The sequence below is a fragment of the Gopherus evgoodei genome, chromosome 17 (genome assembly GCF_007399415.2).
Source record: "Gopherus evgoodei ecotype Sinaloan lineage chromosome 17, rGopEvg1_v1.p, whole genome shotgun sequence".
NCBI lineage: Eukaryota > Metazoa > Chordata > Testudines > Testudinidae > Gopherus > Gopherus evgoodei.
Window position 1 is genome coordinate 23,177,428 of NC_044338.1, and position 18,713 is coordinate 23,196,140.

Below are 18,713 nucleotides of genomic sequence, written 5' to 3' on the forward strand. Positions count from 1 at the left end.
GCCAGCTCCAGGACACAAAGCAGCTGCACACTCAGAATCCAGCACAGGCCTCAGTTCAAAAGCAGGCCGACTGGCTTGTTCAAGCAGGTGCTGCTTCAGACAAAGACCTCTTGTCACTTGAGTCCGTTTCGTGAAAGATTTGCAAATAGAACACACTCCTTGCCGTGGGCTTTGCCTGAGCCCAGCAAGCACCATGTGTGGAGATCGTCGTGTGCGGGGATCGCTCCCCTACACAATGGACAACGCTTAAACCCTGGTGAGGGTATCACCAGGGAAATACTTAAACGAAATCTAACTCTAAATCTAACACACACTATACTTGGGGTATTAGTTAACCATATACAACTGGAAAAGTCACCAAGAAAGAGAGAGACTGAGGTTAAAAACCACACAGAGCTCCACCTACAGCCACAGGCAGTAAGAAAGAACGAAGTGGGGTCAGCACGTCATTGCCTCATATAGCCAGAAGAGGAGCTATGGCTGCAAGGCACGAGTGTCACTCTTCTACAGGTACTGCTAGGCAAAATGCTCTGGCTCCATGCACTGGGCACACACATACCTAAGTGGGATGCACGGCTGCATCTACTCAAAGAAGAAACTTTATTCGTTTTGTCTTGTTAAAGATGATATTTTTATATAAAAACACCAGAGTTATCAGTGAGAAGTAAATTTTGCCTATATTCAGACAACACCAATTCAGTGTGTGGGATAATTCAGAGCACAGATTATCTAGAAAACCTATAGTGAGTGGGATGATATATGCAGGTGATTGAAGGGTGTGATAGACATGGAGCTTCTATACAATAATTTTATGAATACTTTGTGACCTACTTAATGAGATAGACTGTTACAACTATATTAAGTTAGTGGAATGTTTATTATACCCCTCTATGGCTTCAAATGAATAGGGGCTCCCAGACAAGAGCAATAGCTGCCAGATAAGAACATCCCAGTACACTCTTGAAGAGGGGTGGGCAAACTTTTTGGCTTGAGAGCCACATCTGGGAACAGAAATTGTATGGTGGGCCATGAATGCTCACAAAATTGGGGTTGGGGTGCAGGTGCTGGTTGGGGGTGCGGACTCCAGGGTAGGGCCAGAAATGAGTTCAGGGTGCAGAAGTGGGCTCCGGGCTTGGGCGAGGAGTTGGATGCCAGAGTGAGGGCTCCAGCTGGGGGTGCAGGTTCTAGGGTGGGGCTGAGATGATGAGTTTGGGGTGTAGAAGGGTACTCCAGGTTGGGGTTCAGAGGACAAGAGGGGGATCAGGGCTGGGGCAGGGGGCTGAGGCATAGGGAGAGGCTCGGGGTGCGGGCTCCAGGTAGCGCTTACCTCAAGCGGCTCCCGGAAGCAGCGGCATGTCCCTTCTCCAGCTCCTATGTGGAGGTGCGGCCAGGCGGCCCTGCGCACTGCCCCATTCACTGGCGCTGCCCCTACACCTCCCACTGGCTGCGGTTCCTAGCCAATGGGAGCTTCAGGGGCAGCACTTGGGATGGGGGCAACATGCAGAGCAGAGGTCCCTGGCTGCCCCTACGCATAGGAGCCAGAGGGGGGCCATGCCACTGCTTCTGGGAGCCGGGTGGCATGGCCCTCAACCCTGCTCCCCAGCTGGAGCGCTGGAAAGGGGCCACATGGAGTGGCTCCTGACCCTGCTCCCCAGCTGGACGGCCAGAGTGGGGCCATGCAACTGCTACTGGGAGCCACGTGAAGCAGCCCCAACACTGCTCACCAGCTGGAGCACCGGAGCGGGGCAAGCCCCAGCCCCCTCTCCCCAGTGGGAGCTCGAGGGCAAGATCTGCCCGTGGGCCATAGTTTATCCACCCCTGCTCTTGAAAGACAAAGGGCAAAGTTATTAGCTTCAAGGAACCTACATCCTGTCTCCAACAATTTGCAAGCCTAGTTCTGCCAGTGCTGGGAGCTAACAGATCAAAGGCTATAAACAGTTTAGAAGTAACTTGATTCCTATAAAAGCAGTGATCAAAAGACTGAGCAGCATTTAAAGACACTCCCTGAAAGAGCAAGAGGGAACTAGTTTGTGAGTTAGCAGAACAGATTATGCCACCGAGAGCCTAGAAGGTCTTAGATAGAGCTGGGAGGGAAACAGTTTTCCCGTCCCATGAAACTTCCTGAGATTTCAAGATTTCTCCCTTTCGAAGGAGGGAGAAAGAGCCCAGAATAGCCAGTATCCTAGCAGTCAGGGCACTCACCTGGAATGCAGGAGACTCCAACCCAGGGGAGTGTCCTGACAACCAGGCCACTTGCTATTCTGGGCACTCACTCTCCCTCCCTTCCCATTCCCATAAAAGAGTTTGTTTTGATTGACTGACATTTCCCCTTTTTAACATTGTATTTATTAACAAATCCATTCTTTTATAACAAATCACATTAAACTTGCTTTACACCAGGGCTGGCACGTGAGCTAATTTTCAGTGGCACTGGCCACTGGTCGGAAGGGCTCTGCATTTTAATGTAATTTTAAATGAAGCTTCTTAAACATTTTAAAAACCTTAGTTACTTTACACACAACAATAGTTTAGCAATATATTATAGACTTCTAGAAAGGGACCTTCTAAAAATGTTAAAACGTATTACTGGCATTCAAAACCTTAAATTAGAGTGAATAAATGAAGACTTGGCACACCACTTCTGAAAGGTTGCCGGCCCCTGCTTTACACCTTAAAACAGCAATAAGCCCAGTATAAACACAAACACAGAGTTATAAACTGTCCTATGGGAAAGTCCCCACAGCTGTACTGATGAGACCTACTACCAGTCACTTTCTCCTCCTTTATGGTATTGATCACATATTGTGACTGCTGCTTTTCTATTCTGTGTCTTCCTCTTCTGCCTTGTCAGTTGACCATGTTGGTTAAAGTCTTTCATTATCTCATGTTTAGATCCAAACGTCTGTTTTTCTTACATTTAGATGCGTAACCTGTTTGTTAGTTGTCCTATCAAAACCTTTACAGAATATTTAACTTTGTTCCTATTTCCTCCTATCTGTTTTCCTTATTTTAATATCTTAATTCTAAGTTTAATTGTGACTGTTGCTGAAGGGGTTTCTCCCTCTCTCAGTATTCAAACAGGAGTTCTCAAACTCCCAGTTTGATGGCCAATGATGACCCTCTTCCAGCAAACTCCAAAAACTTCCACCATCCTTCTTAGTCCTTATCTTTTTGTCTTCTCCCCTGCAGAACTGACTTAACCAGTCAGCTTTTCTAGTACCTGAATTTCCCACACCTTTTTTATACCAGCCAATAGTTTTAAGAGAATCACGCCTCTTCTATCACCTTGCTATAGTAATTCCAGCAGCAACTACAAAAGAATGATCAGTTCTTTATGGCTTTTAGAAGACAGAGTTTTCAGGACAATTGAATACAAATACTAAGGGGGTTATATGAGAGCTGACATCCTGTTATCCCCCTTATGGAGTCTCCATTGGCTTTCCAAAAGGTCTTAATTTTGGAGCACATCCACCATACATAGAGAAATCCTCCCGTTTCATATGTTCTCCCGTTCCTCAATTTTTGTGCGTATGTCTACTTCAACTCTCCTTCTTCTCATGAAATGTAGTTACACCTCTACCCCGATATAATGCTGTCTTTGGGAGCCAAAAAATCTTACCGTATTATATCAAACTTTTTTTTGATCCACCAGAGTGTGCAGCCCCACCCCTAACATAGTGCTGCTTTACCGCATTATATCCACATTTGTGTTATATTGGGTCACGTTATATCGGGGTAGAGGTGTATTTCCTCCACGTAAGTTAGAAATAGTTTTGCAGTGGAAAGTAAGCATTTATGTTTCATGGATGTAGGGAGTACTTTTTCAAATTCTGTCAATTTTCTGCATAGGTTTTCTTTTTTGTGGGGATGGACTGAAAAATCTCTCAGTGGTAGTTACTGATATACTGCAATTTTGGGGTCTTTTGAGAGTTGCTTTATTTCTTCAAGTGATCTATTGTCTCTGAACAGTTGGCTGAATTTTGATATACCTGTAAGTTCCCAAATGTCAAAACTTTCCAGGCTGTTATCAGGGTTAAATTCTGTATTATCTACTATGGACACTGGATGTGATGGATACGAGTTCTGCTTTCTAAATAAATTATCCCAAGTTTCTACTGTTGCTGTCATAAAAAAAGAGTTGTTGTATATTGATTTTGACCTACAGGTTTTCTTTATCCAGGGGATCACGTGGAGTTTGACTGTACAACAAGAAACTTCTTGTATCTCTACCCAGTGCTTATTAGGGTTTGGTGTTATCCAGTGCCTCAAGTTTCTGATCTGACTAGCTTGGAAATTGTGCTTGATGTTTGGTAAAGCCAAGCCTCCATTTTGCCATGACCTTTGTAAAGTAGGTTGCTTAACTCTAGATTTCTTATTTTCCCAAATGAATTTATTTATCATAAATTGCCATTGACCTATAAGGCTTCCTGGAACTCAAATGGGAAGTGTTTGGAAAAGGAAGTTAATTCAGTGCAAGACATTCATTTAGCTGTTACAATTTTGACTAACATGAAATTTCATATTTTGACCAATTTCCAGATGTTTTGATTTTCTTAACGAAAGGACTTTAATTAGTATTACATAAATCTTAACGTCTTTCAGAAATGTGTATTCCCAGGCATCTTATAGAAGTCGTACCCATTTATATTTAGCTTTTCTTTCTGTAGATCTGAGCTCACACCTATATCCAGGAGTTCTGATGTGTGGTGTTTATTTTAAATTCTGACTCTTCACCAAGTTTTAAGATTTCTTTTTGCAATTCTAGCAGTGTGAGAGCTGGACTCGTAGCAAATGCGACAACGTTGTCCACATATAAGCCTAATTTGGTTCCCTTTTTTCCTACTGTAATTCCACTTATATTAGGATGATTTCTGACTGACTGAACAAATGACCCCCATTATTATGTCCAAAAGAAGCGGTGATAGTTGGCTTCCCTGGCAAATGCCTCTGGAAGGAAGCTTTTTTCCGATAGATACCTATTTGCATTTATAGTAGCATATAGGTTGGAATATAAAATAAAAATCCAACTTTGATATTTAGGGCCTAAAGAATTGACATTTTCCAACAAAAACATTTTATAGTAAAATTCCCAACCAGGTCTAGTGTTGGGGTGTCTATAAGAAGCTTAGACCTATCAAGATCCCATGGGGAAGATGGATAGACACCTGGTAAACTAGACATGCACACAGTCTGCTTATCGTTTTAAGACCTCTTTTCTTTTTAATGCTTTGGATCTAAACAAACAATACTTGGCTTTAAGGAGGCCATCTGGTCAGTGTGTACCCTGTCATTGCTCCTGGAGGGAACAGAACTGCAGATACTGAACCAGAGTCAGGCCTGTGAGGTGATCAGAGCTAGTGACAGGGCACTGCAGCCCCCAGGCCTGGTCTGAGAGCAGGAGACTTGCGATTCCACCCTAGAAGGTGATGGCCTCAGACCTGAGGGGTGTGCTCACAGAGACCAGGGTGGGCCAGAGAGTCTTTTAGAACAGTAATTGTGAAAGAAGGGAGCACCAAAGCTCTGCAAAGCAGTTCTGATTTACACAGGCACCAGTGAGGGGATGGGTGAAACAAATAGCAAATTCTAGAGAATGACACCATAGAAATTGTATTCCTGTACTAATCTAATTGAAAGGTCTTGGGAAAAGTCACAGATATTCTCACAAGGTGACAGCAGATGACAAAGTCACACCAGTAGTCCAAAAACTATGGCCCGGTCCATACCCAGGACACAAGTTGTGCACCAGGGACTGGCTAAGATGCTGGCTGACAAAATTACTGAGAAGTAAATGTGTGAGTAGAGTGCCTCACCCTGTAACTAGAGTGGATTAATAGTCTCAAAAGTTTTTGACAAACTCAATGCTAAGAAAGACTTTTGGCATTATCCTCTGAATTCAGAAAGCTGCACTGTGGTGGTTGCACATATTGTAGAGTTCCTCTGGGACTTCCAGGGGCTCCAGGCTTACCAAAAGGCCATGGATTCAGTATTGGGTCATTTACCTCAAACTGTCTGTCAGTAAAGATAGCCTCATCATCCATATACCAATGAGAAACAGCTGGAGAAAAGACGTAGGGAAGTGTGTGTTTGGTTTCAAGAAAGGGGACTTTGGCTCACTAGAAATACACGTTGTTTTCGGTGTAATGAAATACAGCTATCAGTTGCAGCAGATGGCAGTAAGCCTGGCACAAAGAAAGCAGAAGTTCTTAAAGCTCCAAGACTATTATTATTGTTGTTTATTATTTGTATTAGCAGAGCGCTCCAGAGCCCTAGCCATGAACCAGATCCTATTCTGCTACAAATACAGAACAAAAAGACAACCTTTTACATCCTGACCAGGGGTGCTGGAGCAGTGTGTACAGTGAGGGTGCTGAGAGTCATTGAATCAAACTGTAAACCCTGTATATAATGGAAACCACTTCAAGCCAGGGGGTGTGGTAGCACCCCCCACACTCCTAGTTCCAGCACCTCTGACCCTGATACCCCAATATTCACCACTGTCATATAACTAGGATTTGTCTTATAGAAAGTATGACTTGTTAGGTGTCATTCTGAGTCTTGATCTGCTAGGCAGTAACATCTTGCTGGATTGTATGTGCTAACATCATATGTGAAGTTATGAATTTTGCCTACGTATGTGTTACTGAAACATGTCCCGAAGCTGAAAACACCTACAAGCAGCCTTTCAAGGACAACAGTAAAAAGGCCAAACAATGTTAATGGCTTATTGAGGAAGTGCACACAAGCACAAGGATTACCCCAGGAACTGTGTACAACAGAAACCTCTCAGAGACAGCCCCACACAACGGGAACGGTCTGACCCAGGTCACAGCAAAAGAGCTTTCCAGCAAGTGGGGAGAAGATATAAAAGGGGGGAAATGACATTATGGGGAACCTCACTCTGTCTACAACAACATACCTGGGAACACCTGCGGGGCAAGGACTGAACTATGGGAAGTGGTGGTTCCAGTCTAGAAAGATCTTTAGTCTGCGTATGAAAACCTGGGAAAGCCCAGGCAACTTGTGCCTTAAGAGTCTGCCAGACTGTTTATCACTCAGGTGAGAATCTGCTGATTTATACCTTACCTACCCAGTGTGTTACGCGCAGTTTGCGGTTTTTGTTTATTGACTAAGTAACCTGCTTTGATCTGTTCACTATCACTTACAGTCACGTAAAATCTAGCTCGTGTACTTAATAAACTTGTTTTTGTTTTAAATCCAGCTTGTGGAATTCATAACGCAGCGGGGAGGGGATTTGCAGATCTCCCTCCACATTGAGGGAGGGGGCGAATTTCAATACGCTTACGCTGTAGAGGTCTCTGTGCAGCGCAAGATGAGACAATTTTGGGTTTGCACCCCAGAGGGGGAGTGCACTTGAGTGCTAGGCAACTCTGTAGCTGAAGCCTTCCCAGGCACACCTGATTTCAGTGTCTGTCTGCACTGGGTGTGTCCCTACCTGGGTGTGTGATGGAGGAGGCTTGGGGGCCTGGCTCAGCATAACAGGGTAAGAGAGCCCAGGCTGGAGGAACATGCGGGCTCAGTGGTACCCCAGAACATCAGGTGGCACCCCAGAAGGGGGAGCAACCCATCACACAATCCCTGCCCCCAAAAGAGGACAATCAGTATGGATGGGGAATTCTCAAACAGAAACAGCTTTGCAATATTCCAAAAGGCTTTAATAAAGAAGCAAACCTACCACCTTTTAAACTGGATACATCAGCATTTGTTGCAACTTATGCTAACTCTAAAAAAACGAGGAGTACTTGTTGCACCTTAGAGACTAACAAGGACTCCTCGTTCTTTTTGCTGATACAGACTAACACAGCTACCACACTGAAACCTATTACACTCTTGAGCTTGAAAAAGAGGAGACTAAGGGGGGATAAGATAGAGGTATATAAAATCATGAGTGACCTGGAGAAAGTGGATAAGGAAAAGTTATTTACTTATTCCCATAATACAAGAACTAGGAGTCATCAAATGAAATTAACAGGCAGCAGGTTTAAAACAAATAAAAGGAAGTTCTTCTTCACGTAGCGCACAGTCAACTTGTGGAACTCCTTGCCTGAGGATGTTGTGAAGGCTAGGACTATAACAGCATTTAAAAGGGAACTGGATAAATTCATAGACTCATAGACTTTAAAGTCAGAAGAGACCATTATGATCATCTAGTCTGACCTCCTACACAATGCAGGCCACAAAATCTCACCCACCCACTCCTGTAACAAACCCCTAACATATATCTGAGTTACTGAAGTCCTCAAATTGTGATTTGAAGACCTCAAGCTGTAGAGAATTCTCCAGCAAGTGACCCGTGCCCCATGCTGCAGAGGAAGGCGAAAAACCTTCAGGGCCTCTGCCAATCTGTCCTGGAGGAAAAATCCTTCCCGACCCCAAATATGGCAATCACTTAAACTCTGAGCATGTGGGCAAGACTCACCAGCCAGCACCCAGGAAAGAATTCTCTATAGTAACTCATATCCCATCCCATCTAATATCCCATCACAGACCACTGGGCATACTTACCTGCTGATAATCAAAGATCAATTGCCAAATTAATTGCTAAAATTAGGCTATCCCATCATAGCATCCCCTCCATAAACTTATCAAGCTTAGTCTTAAAGCCAGATATGTCTTTTGCCCCCACTACTCCCCTTGGAAGGCTTTTCCAGAACTTCACTCCTCTAATGGTTAGAAACCTTCGTCTAATTTCAAGTCTAAACTTCCTAGTGTCCAGTTTATATTCATTTGTTCTTGTGTCCACATTGGTACTAAGCTTAAATAATTCCTCTCCCTCCCTGATACTAATCCCTCTGATGTATTTATAAAGAGCAATCATATCCCCTCTCAACCTTCTTTTGGTTAGGCTAAACAAGCCAAGTTCTTTGAGTCTCCTTTCCTAAGACAGGTTTTCCATTCCTCGGATCATCCTAGTAGCCCTTCTCTATACCTGTTCCAGTTTGAATTCATCCTTCTTAAACATGGGAGACCAGAACTGCACACAGTATTCCAGATGAGGTCTCACCACTCATGGTGATTAAGTCCACAAATGGTTATTAGCCAGGATGGCTAAGGAATGGTGTCCCTAGCCTCTGTTTGTCAGAAGATGGAGATGGATAGCAGGAGAGAGATCACTTGATCATTGCCTGTTAGGTTCACTCCCTCTGGGGCACCTGGCATTGGCCACTGTTGGTAGACAGGATATTGGGCTAGATGGACCTTTGGTCTGACCCAGTACGGCTGTTCTTATGTACCCATTAGCTTAGGTGCAATGCTGCTCCAATTCCATAACCCAGGGTGAAGAGTGACATATGGCTGGTACGCTGTGGGTTATTAGCCAGGGTGAAGAAAGGGGTAGGGAGATGCCTGGCTGGTACACTGTCCTGCCAGGAAGTTATATGGAATGAGGGGTGGGGTCTGGCTGGTATGTTACTCACTTGTAATTGTTGTTGATGTCAGAAACTCTCCAGACATTCTGCAAGTCAAAGTCCATCCTCACAACTTCCATCTCAAATCGGTATTTCACGTGGTCTCCTGGAACAGCACAGGCACAGCACAGTTACTGGCAGCCGGACACAGCCAAGGGAAACCTAAACCTGGCAGCTGCAACATTACAGGACTGGATGAGCAAGAGGCCAGATGGTGTCTGAACACTGCGGGATGGCTGCTTTTCCAAATGTCACACTCACTTGCTCAGGTTAAGAGGTGACTTGATTATAGTCTATAAGTACCTACACATGGGGAACAAAGATCTGATAACGAGCTCCTCAGTCTAGCAGACAGAGGTATAACATGATCCAATGGCTGGAAGCTGAAAGTAGACAAATTCAGACTGGAAATAAGGGGTACATGTTTAGCGATGAGATAATTAACCATTGGAACAATTTATCACAAAATATCAATGTTGGGAGGGACCTCAGGAGGTCATCTAGTCCAACCCCCTGCTCAAAGCAAGACAAACCCCAACTAAATCATCCCAGCCAGGGCTTTGTCAAGCCTGACCTTAAAAACCTCTAAGGAAGGAGACTTCACCGCCTCCCTAGTAACCCATTGCAGCGCTTCACCACCCTCCTAGTGAAAAAGTTTTTCCTAATATCCAACCTAAATCTCCCCCACTGCAACCTGAGACCATTACTCCTTGTTCTGTTGTTTACCAAGGCTCATGGTGGATTCTCCATCACTGACCATTTCTCAACCAAGACTGGATGTTTTTCTAGAAGATGTGCTTAGGGAAATATTATGGGGAAGTTCTCTGGCCTGCATTATACAGGAGGTGAGACTACATCACAATGATCCCTTCTGGTTTGGAATCTATGAAAACCTGGTAAACAAAAAAGTGAGGGACTGGATGCTAATGAACCAAACTTGGCAAATCAGAAGTTAGGCCTAAATGGCAAACACAATAATGAGAGGATGGATTATTCCAACCAACAGCCCACTTTGGGGGCTAGGACATGCGGCCTGATGGAGGGATTTCTGGAGGAGGGGGAATGCCGGTCAGGACTCCACTCCACTTGTGAGACTCTGTCCTTCATCCATGGACCCCAAAAGTCTAATGATCATCATGCAGCTCAGACCTCAGAACATCAGCAGGGACACCCAGTCAACAGTGCCGCACCAGCAAAGACAGCAGCCGGAGACATGTGAGATCATGCTGTCTCCTTTTCCCTCGTGTGTTCCTTTCTGCCCAGCTATTTTTCCTCCTCTCTTGGCTTTTCATCTGATCCTGAGGTCAATTGTACCGTGCAAGATCAGCACAATGTGACAAGACAGACCATCCAGCTTCGCCCTGGCTGAGAGAGACTGTTAGAGGAGAGGGACCAGCCACACGTCAGATGGCAAGATAAGCCAGAGCTCGGTGCAATTACTGGAGTGGCTGATTAAACAACCCACAGCATCTGTCTCTGACTGACCTGACACCCGAAGTTCCGAAAACATGAACAAAAGCCGTTTTTCCCCCACCATTAGTATATTCTCTCTTCTCCCCTTTGTGTCTGTTTGTTAAAAGAAGGAAAAGTGACCAGCTCTAAGATATGAAGGATGAGCAACAAAACTCTTTCCTTGCTACCAAGAAAAGTTGTCCCACAAAATAAGAGCGCACCTGATACATAAATTTTAAAGGGATTTTGATAGGTTTTGGTTACGTTTTTATCATATAATTCAACTGCTGTTTTAAAGTGCTATACAAATTGTTTGACCTCTTTTTCTCTCATGTATTCTAACTAATAAATCTCTAAACTTCAGCATGAATTTCCTAGCACATTTGCCATGATATGAAGCAGGCTGAGGTCTCTGTATAGCAACCCCCAAATCTTATTTAATACTGTTTAATGTTGGAAGTAATAGCCCTGGTCTACATTACGAGTTCAGGTCGAATTTAGCAGCGTTAGATCGATTTAACCCTGCACCCGGTGAAGCCATTTTGTTGACTTAAAGGGCTCTTAAAATCGATTTCTGTACTCCTCCCTGACAAGGGGATTAGCGCTGAAATCGACCCTGAAGGGTGGAATTTGGGGTACTGTGGACGCAATTCGACAGTATTGGCCTCTGGAAGCTATCCCAGGATGCTCCATTGTGACTGCTCTGGACAGCATTCTCAATTCAAATACACTGGCCAGGTAAACAGGAAAAGCCCTGCGAACTTTTGAATTTCATTTCCTGGTTGGCCAGTGTGGCGAGCTGATCAGCACAGGTGACCATGCAGAGCTCATTAGCACAGATGACCGTGGAGTCCCAGAATCGCAGAAGAGCTAATGGCAGGTACTAGATCTGATTGCTGTACGGGAAGACGAATCTGTGCTATCAGAACTCCATTCCAAAAGACGAAATGCCAGAATATTTGAAAAAATCTCCAAGGGCATGAAGGACAGAGGTTAAAATAGGGACCCGCAGCAGTGCCACGTGAAGCCTACCAAAGAACCAGAGAGGCAAACCACTGCTCTGCGTCGGAGCCCCAGACATGCTGCTTCTATGATGAGCTGCATGCCATTCTAGGAGGTGCCCCTACAACTACCCCACCCCTATGCTTCTCTCCTCCCCCACCCCTCCCAGGCTACCTTGGCAGTTATCCCCCCATTTGTGTGACGAATTAATAAAGAATAGATTAATTTGAAACAATGACTATTGCCTCTGCAAGCGAGATCAAAGGGGGGAAGGGGAAGGTGGTTGGCTCACAGGGAAGTAGAGTGAACCAAGGGGGCAGGTTTTCATCAAGGAGAAACAAACAGAATTTTCACACGGTAGCCTGGCCAGTCACAAAACTGGTTTTCAAAGCTTCTCTGATGCACAGCGCACCCTGCTGTGCTCTTCTAACTGCTCTGGTGTCTGGCTGCATGTAATCAGCGGCCAGGCGATTTGCCTCAACCTCCCACCCTGCCATAAATGTCTCCCCCTTACTCTCACAGATACTGTGGAGCACACAGCAAGCAGTAATAATGATGGGAATATTGGTTTCACTGGGGTCTAACTGAGTCAGTAAACTGCGCCAGCGAGCTTTTAAATGTCCAAAGGCAAATTCTACCAGCATTATGCACTCTCTCAGCCTATAGTTGAACTGCTCCTTACTACTGTCCAGGCTCCATGAGCCATGGGAGCAAGGAGTAGGCTGGGGTAAGTGCGACTGTGCGGTGCTGCTGACTGGGAGAGCAGCCTGAGGCAGAAGCCTCCAGCTGCCATGATATTCCAGGCAGGACTGAATCTCCATTAGACAAAACTTAAAGAAGAGAATGACCTGGAGTCATTCCCATTTTTTTTCCAGGAGCCAGCCAGGAACACCCATGTCTGCCCAAGCATCCCCGACTAACCTAACCGAGGTCGGTCAGGAGGACCCACGGGACAACGATGATGGCTGGCAGCCATATTGTACCACCTGCCATCCACAAGGCAAGGCAAGGGGATGCTGCTGTGTAGCACTGTAGTACCACGTCTGCCAGCAGCACTCAGGAGACATACGGTGACAGTGAGCTGAGCAGGCTCCATGCTTGCCGTGGTATGTCGTCTGCATGGGTAACTCAGGAAAAAAGGCAAGAAACGATTTTTTGCCATTGCTTTCACGGAGGGAGGAAGGGGGGCCTGACAACATGTACCCAAAACCACCCGTGACACTGTTTTTGCCCCATCAGGCATTGGGAACTCAACCCAGAATTCAAATGGGCAGCAGAGACTGCAGGAACTGTGGGATAGTTACCCACGGTGCAACGGTGAAAACTGACACTAGCCTTGGTACCGTGGACGCAAACCTTTGACTTAACGCGCTTAGTTGGCACACACAATCGACTGTGTTAAATCGATTTCTTAAAAATTGACTTCTATTAAATCAACCTAATTTCGTAGTGTAGACATACCCTTAGGGTCATGGTAAAACCTTTCACTCTCTGGGCCCATTTGTTCCATCTAAATTAATACTGCAATTCCTCCAAGCCCCAAACTCCTCTAATTAGCCCCCTGAGGCCAGATCAAATGGAGAGGCATATTCTACAATCGAGGGCCTGGGACTGTCAGCTCAGGTGCCTCCAACAACCTAAACTCCTGGAACAGAAGGAGGCACAAGCCAGAAAGAGGGCTTTATCCCCTGCTGTTGGGTGCTGCAGGTGTCTGTCTGTGAGAGGGTAGGAATTTAGGTTTAGTCACCATGCTGTACTTGTTGCTCAGTGGCCTGAGCACTTTTGGGAGAGGAGATGCAAACAGAATTATGAATGACATACACTTTCAAGAAAGCCATGAACATGTAACAGTCCAGAGACAAGATCTACTCATCCTCCGTCAGAACCCAAGGTTGAAGTTGGGATGACCTCTGGTGAGATTTTTAGCGTGTGTGTAGGTTCTTCTATGGCTTAAATATTTTCTCTGCAATGCTTTTGTTTTAAGAATAAATGTGCTTGCTTATAAAGAGCTGGGTGGTAACTTATAACTGTGGGCAATACACAGGTCACAGCCCTACGAGAGAAAGCAAAGCACAGAGACAGTCTGGTTCACTGGGGAGGGAGGAGGGTGGGAGGGTGACTGTGTAGCCTTAAAAATCCCCCAGTCAGTAAGGAATGAGACGGGGTCTCAGCCCAAAAGAAGTGATGGCTGGGAGCCGGGAACCTGAAGTGTGTGCCCTTAATGTTTGCTGAGTGACATGCTGCTACGCAGGCGGTGAGCCCGCTCTGCATCAACTAAATCTTCCAGGGGATGGCCAGGTGCAGCACGTGGATCTCCAGGTTAAGTCTAGACACAGCAATCCATCAGAAGACAATGCCACCTCCTAGCCAGAGGAAAACAGACAAAGCACATCTGGCTATAGCTACTCTTTGTGTAGCAAAGGACTTAACAGGACCCTCCTGGGAGGTGGCTGCAGCAGAACACAAAAACACAGCATAATATGGGTGTATGGTTTCCCTCCACCTGGACACACCATGAGGGCTGCACTGAGAAAGGGGCTGGTTGGGAGCTCACCTGGGTGGCACAGATGTGCGTGCTGATCCTCCTCATCAGCACAGACCCCCAAGCACCAAGCATGGTAGGCGAATGCAAACAGGTCTTCAGGCTTTGCAGGGCGGACAATGGCTCGGCTCAGCCTCTTCAGCCATTCCTGGCACTGTTTAAAGGTGGAGAAATGGCACCTGCAGGACACACAGACTCAGTAGGGCCAGTCAGGATGGACAGACAGGGCATTCCACGGCCTGCAGTTCAACCAGGGGAGGGGAGGAGAGGAGAGGAGAAGGAGATCCAACCTCCTTGGGAGGACCAAGAGGCTCTGAGCTTCCCAGCAGAAGGCTGGGACGGGCGGATGGACTGACATACCCACCCACACACACCCACACCTGAGAGCACCCTCCAGGATAGCAGGGCTTGACTCAGCAGCACAGACTAGGGCAGGAATTCCCCAAGGCTGCTGGCCACACCTGTGGCTGGAGAAACCTTACACTGTGGCAATAGCAGGGAACTATGCAGCTACCTGACCACTTTGGAGTCCTTGCAGATGATGTGAAGTTGGAACATGTCCCGACTCTCCACACTTTCCATCATCCTCAAAGGCACCTGAAACATAAAAACGCAGAGAGTCACTTGACAGCATGGGATGTCCCACACCAGCAGGGACCCCAGCCTGACACTCATTATGCATCCCAGTCACGGCTCTCTGAGCCTCCGAGCAGCAAAGAGAATCCCACATATACATAGTTTCATGATCCACAATTTAGAGTCTCCCCCTCAATCCTCACCCTGTCCTCCTCTCTCATTGTCACGGAGGAACAGACTAGGGAGGCAGAACGACAGGGGTGCCTGGAACCACTGGATACGGCCTAGTGAGCAAAAGGGGATCACAGATGCAGAAGAGACAAGGGCAGCAGGAAAACAGGGGACTGAAGAAACTTGAGAGTAAGGTACTATGGGACGAGGCCTCACACTCCAGCAGTGTGGACCATAAGTCCTGGCACCACACCCCTGGCCTCAATAGAAGAGTAATAGCTCAGTGGTTTGAGCATTGACCTGCTAAACCCAAAATTGTGAGTTCAATCCTAGAGGAGGCCATTTAGGGAACTAGGGAAAAAATCTGTTTGGGGATTGGTCCTGCTTTGAGCAGGCGGTTGGGCTAGATACCTCCTGAGGTCCCTTCCAACCCTAATATTCTATGATTTTATGTCTAGCCTGGTCTGCGAGAACCGGTCTTAAACCCAACTGCTGGGGGGATTAGAGCCTGCAAGAAAGGAGAAAAGCAAGAGAGAAATCTGACCATCACGCACACACCAACACAAAGGTCTTCATCCCATAAAGGAGAGGGACAGCATTTCTCTGACTTGCTAATGGCACTGCAGTATGTCAGGCTGCGTGCCTCTTTAGAGATGCAGCTTCTGCATCACAGAGCATATGGCCACCTACTGGAATGACTCCAAGCCCTAATTTCATGGAGGAGGATGAGACCTGAAAGTGGTTTCTGCAGCCACAGAATACTGCAGCAGCCTAAGAATGCCAAAGGCCTCGGTTGTGAGTAACAAACCAGTGAAAGACAGAGCTGCACTTACATTGATCACAGAGTCTTTCAATTTGATATGAAGCCGGTAGTTGGAGATGGCGATCACTGCATCATTAGCATGGCCCAAATACTCCACACCTTCACCCTGCAGCACACTGAATGGGACCTGCAAGGGAGGAGAGACAATCAGAGCAGCTGTCAGATAAACACATCCAGAACTCCTTGTGCAATGGGGAGTGAGAAGAGCCAGCTCTGCTAGTGCCTTCTCCATGCTATTTACACATGAAATCAGTAGGACACAGTGATCTCAGTGGGATCTGAGTGCAGGCAGCAGGGCACAGGGAACTGCCCCCCATGAATTCACCTCCAAAAGTTCTTTGGTGTGAAACGTGGGGACTGCAGTGGAACTAGATACCTCCTGAGGTCCCTTCCAACCCTAATATTCTATGATTTATGTCTAGCCTCGCTAGACATAAACAGACATAAACAGCATCGCTACAGAACTGGGAGAGAACTGGAGGTGTGTTCACAGGCAGGTTTGCTAGACTGACCTGCAATTTGACTCAGCAATGCTTGGGCCCTTAAATTCATCTTTCCAGGTGCATCTGGTTTGTGTTCATAGAGCTTCAGGGGGAGCTATTTGTACCACCAACACTGGTGCTCCTGCCCTGTGCAGACTGGCAGCAAGGTCAGTGGGTGGGCAAGGATTGAGATTTAAAGTCACTGGCTTTCTCGCAGTAAACACACCACCAGCATAAGCAGCAGGTGGAAGGGAAGAAATCACTTGTTTGGAGGCACTTTGCATGTGTCCCAGAACAGGGAGCAAGGTGTCTGTGTAGCCCAAATTGAATCACCTCCCCAGACAGCATCGAGCCATGTAATGGTCCTGCAGTGTCATGTATATGTAACTGAAACAATTAGATGCAGCATTAGACCCGCTGGCCATGGCCCAAGCAACTGGAGGAGCCAGACAGAATCTGGCCACAATCTCTTCAGACAGGACTGTACATGAACCACACAATCACTTCTGTAGCCGCCGATAGAAATGAAAGTGCAAGACTAATGGATAGGCCATAAACTAGGACTCTCTCTCTCTTTCTTCCTCAGTCAGGAAGTGACCCAGCTATTTTAAAACCTGGAGGCCATGTACGCAGCCAGATATAATGTTCATCTTGTGCAAAAGAGGGGAGGGAAAGATCCAGAATAACCTAAAATTGGCCACGGCCGTGCTCTCACGTCTCCCTTCCTCCTTAGCGATTCAAAGCCCAAAGCTCTGTTAAGGCTAGGACATCCGATCATGGAACAGAGGCCATAACGTGATTTAGGTGAGCAAATCTCACAAAAATACCAAGTAGCCATAGTGTTCAAATCACAGCCTGTAATGTGTCCACACAAGGATTTGATTAAATTATGCCTTACAAATACTGTACCCAGCTCCAATTCCCGAGTTTTAAAACAGATATTCTGTACTGTTTCATTTCATATACTTTTGTGGCCTATATGAGTGCTGCCTAAACACCGAATTTCTGGCTCTCCAAATTTTTTTAAGTCATTAAGGATTTCTCCCCTCTCGAGTTACTTTTTAATCGCAGTTAACTCACATAATTAACGCCAAAGAATTAATCGCAATTAAAAAAATTAATCCTGATTAATCACATTGTTAAACAATAAATAATAAATAAATACTTTGCCTCAGTCTTTAATAAGGCTAATGAGGAGCTTAGGGATAATGGCAGGATGACAAATGGGAATGAGGATATGGAGGTAGATATTACCACAGCCGAGGTAGAAGCCAAATTCGAACAGCTTAATGGGCAAAATCGGAGGGCCCAGATAATCTTCATCCAAGAATATTAAAGGAACTGGCACATGAAATTGCAAATGCATTAGCAAGAATTTTTAATGAATCAGTAAACTCGGGTTGTACCGTACAACTGGAGAACTGCTAACATAGTTCCTATTTTTAAGAAAGGGAAAAAAGTGATCTGAGTAACTATAGGCCTGTTAGTTTGACATCTGTAGTATGTAAGGTCTTGGAAAAAATTTTGAAGGAGAAAGTAGTTAAGGACATTGAGTTCAATGGTAATTGGGACAAAATACAACATGGTTTTACAAAAAGTAGATCATGCCAAACCAACCTGATCTCCTTCTTTGAGAAGGTAACAGATTTTTTAGACAAAGGAAACACAGGGGATCTAATTTACCTTGATTTCAGTAAGGCATTTGACATGGTTCCATGTGGGGAATTATTAGTTACATTGGAAAAGATGGGGATCAATATGAAAATTGAAAGGTGGAAAAGGAATTGGTTAAAGGGGACACTACAACAGGTCGTACTGAAAGGTGAACTGTCAGGCTGGAAGGAGGTTACTAGTGGAGTTCCTCAGGGATCAGTTTTGGGACCAATCTTATTTAACCTTTTTATTACTGACCTTGGCACAAAAAGTGAGAATTTGCTAATAAAGTCTGCGGATGACACAAAGCTGGAAGGTATTGCTAACACAGAGAAGGACCAGGATATCATATAGGAAGATCTGGATGACCTGGTAAACTGGAGTAATGGTAACAGGATGAAATTTAATAGTGAAAAGTGCAAGGTCATGCATTTAGGGATTAATAACTAGAATTTTAGTTATAAATTGGGGACGCATCAATTGGAAGTAACAGAGGAGGAGAAGGACCTCAGAGTATTGGTTGATCACAGGATGACCATGAGCCGCCAATGTGATATGGCCGTTCAAAAAGCTAATGCAGTTTTAGG

The 18,713-nt window shown here is 45.6% G+C and overlaps 1 protein-coding gene across 7 annotated transcripts in view; it reads right to left on the reverse strand.

Moving 5' to 3' along the window:
- MTMR4 (myotubularin related protein 4) overlaps positions 1-18,713 on the reverse strand; it is a 125,622-nt gene that overhangs the window by 33,616 nt on the left and 73,293 nt on the right. For all 7 annotated transcript variants that reach the window (XM_030536534.1, XM_030536539.1, XM_030536533.1 and 4 more), the window contains 4 exons: positions 16,002-16,118; positions 14,936-15,018; positions 14,434-14,600; positions 9,435-9,531 (listed from right to left, as the gene is read on the reverse strand). In XM_030536534.1, coding sequence (XP_030392394.1) covers positions 9,435-9,531; positions 14,434-14,600; positions 14,936-15,018; positions 16,002-16,118 — 464 coding nt within the window. The remainder of the gene's footprint in view (positions 1-9,434; positions 9,532-14,433; positions 14,601-14,935; positions 15,019-16,001; positions 16,119-18,713) is intronic.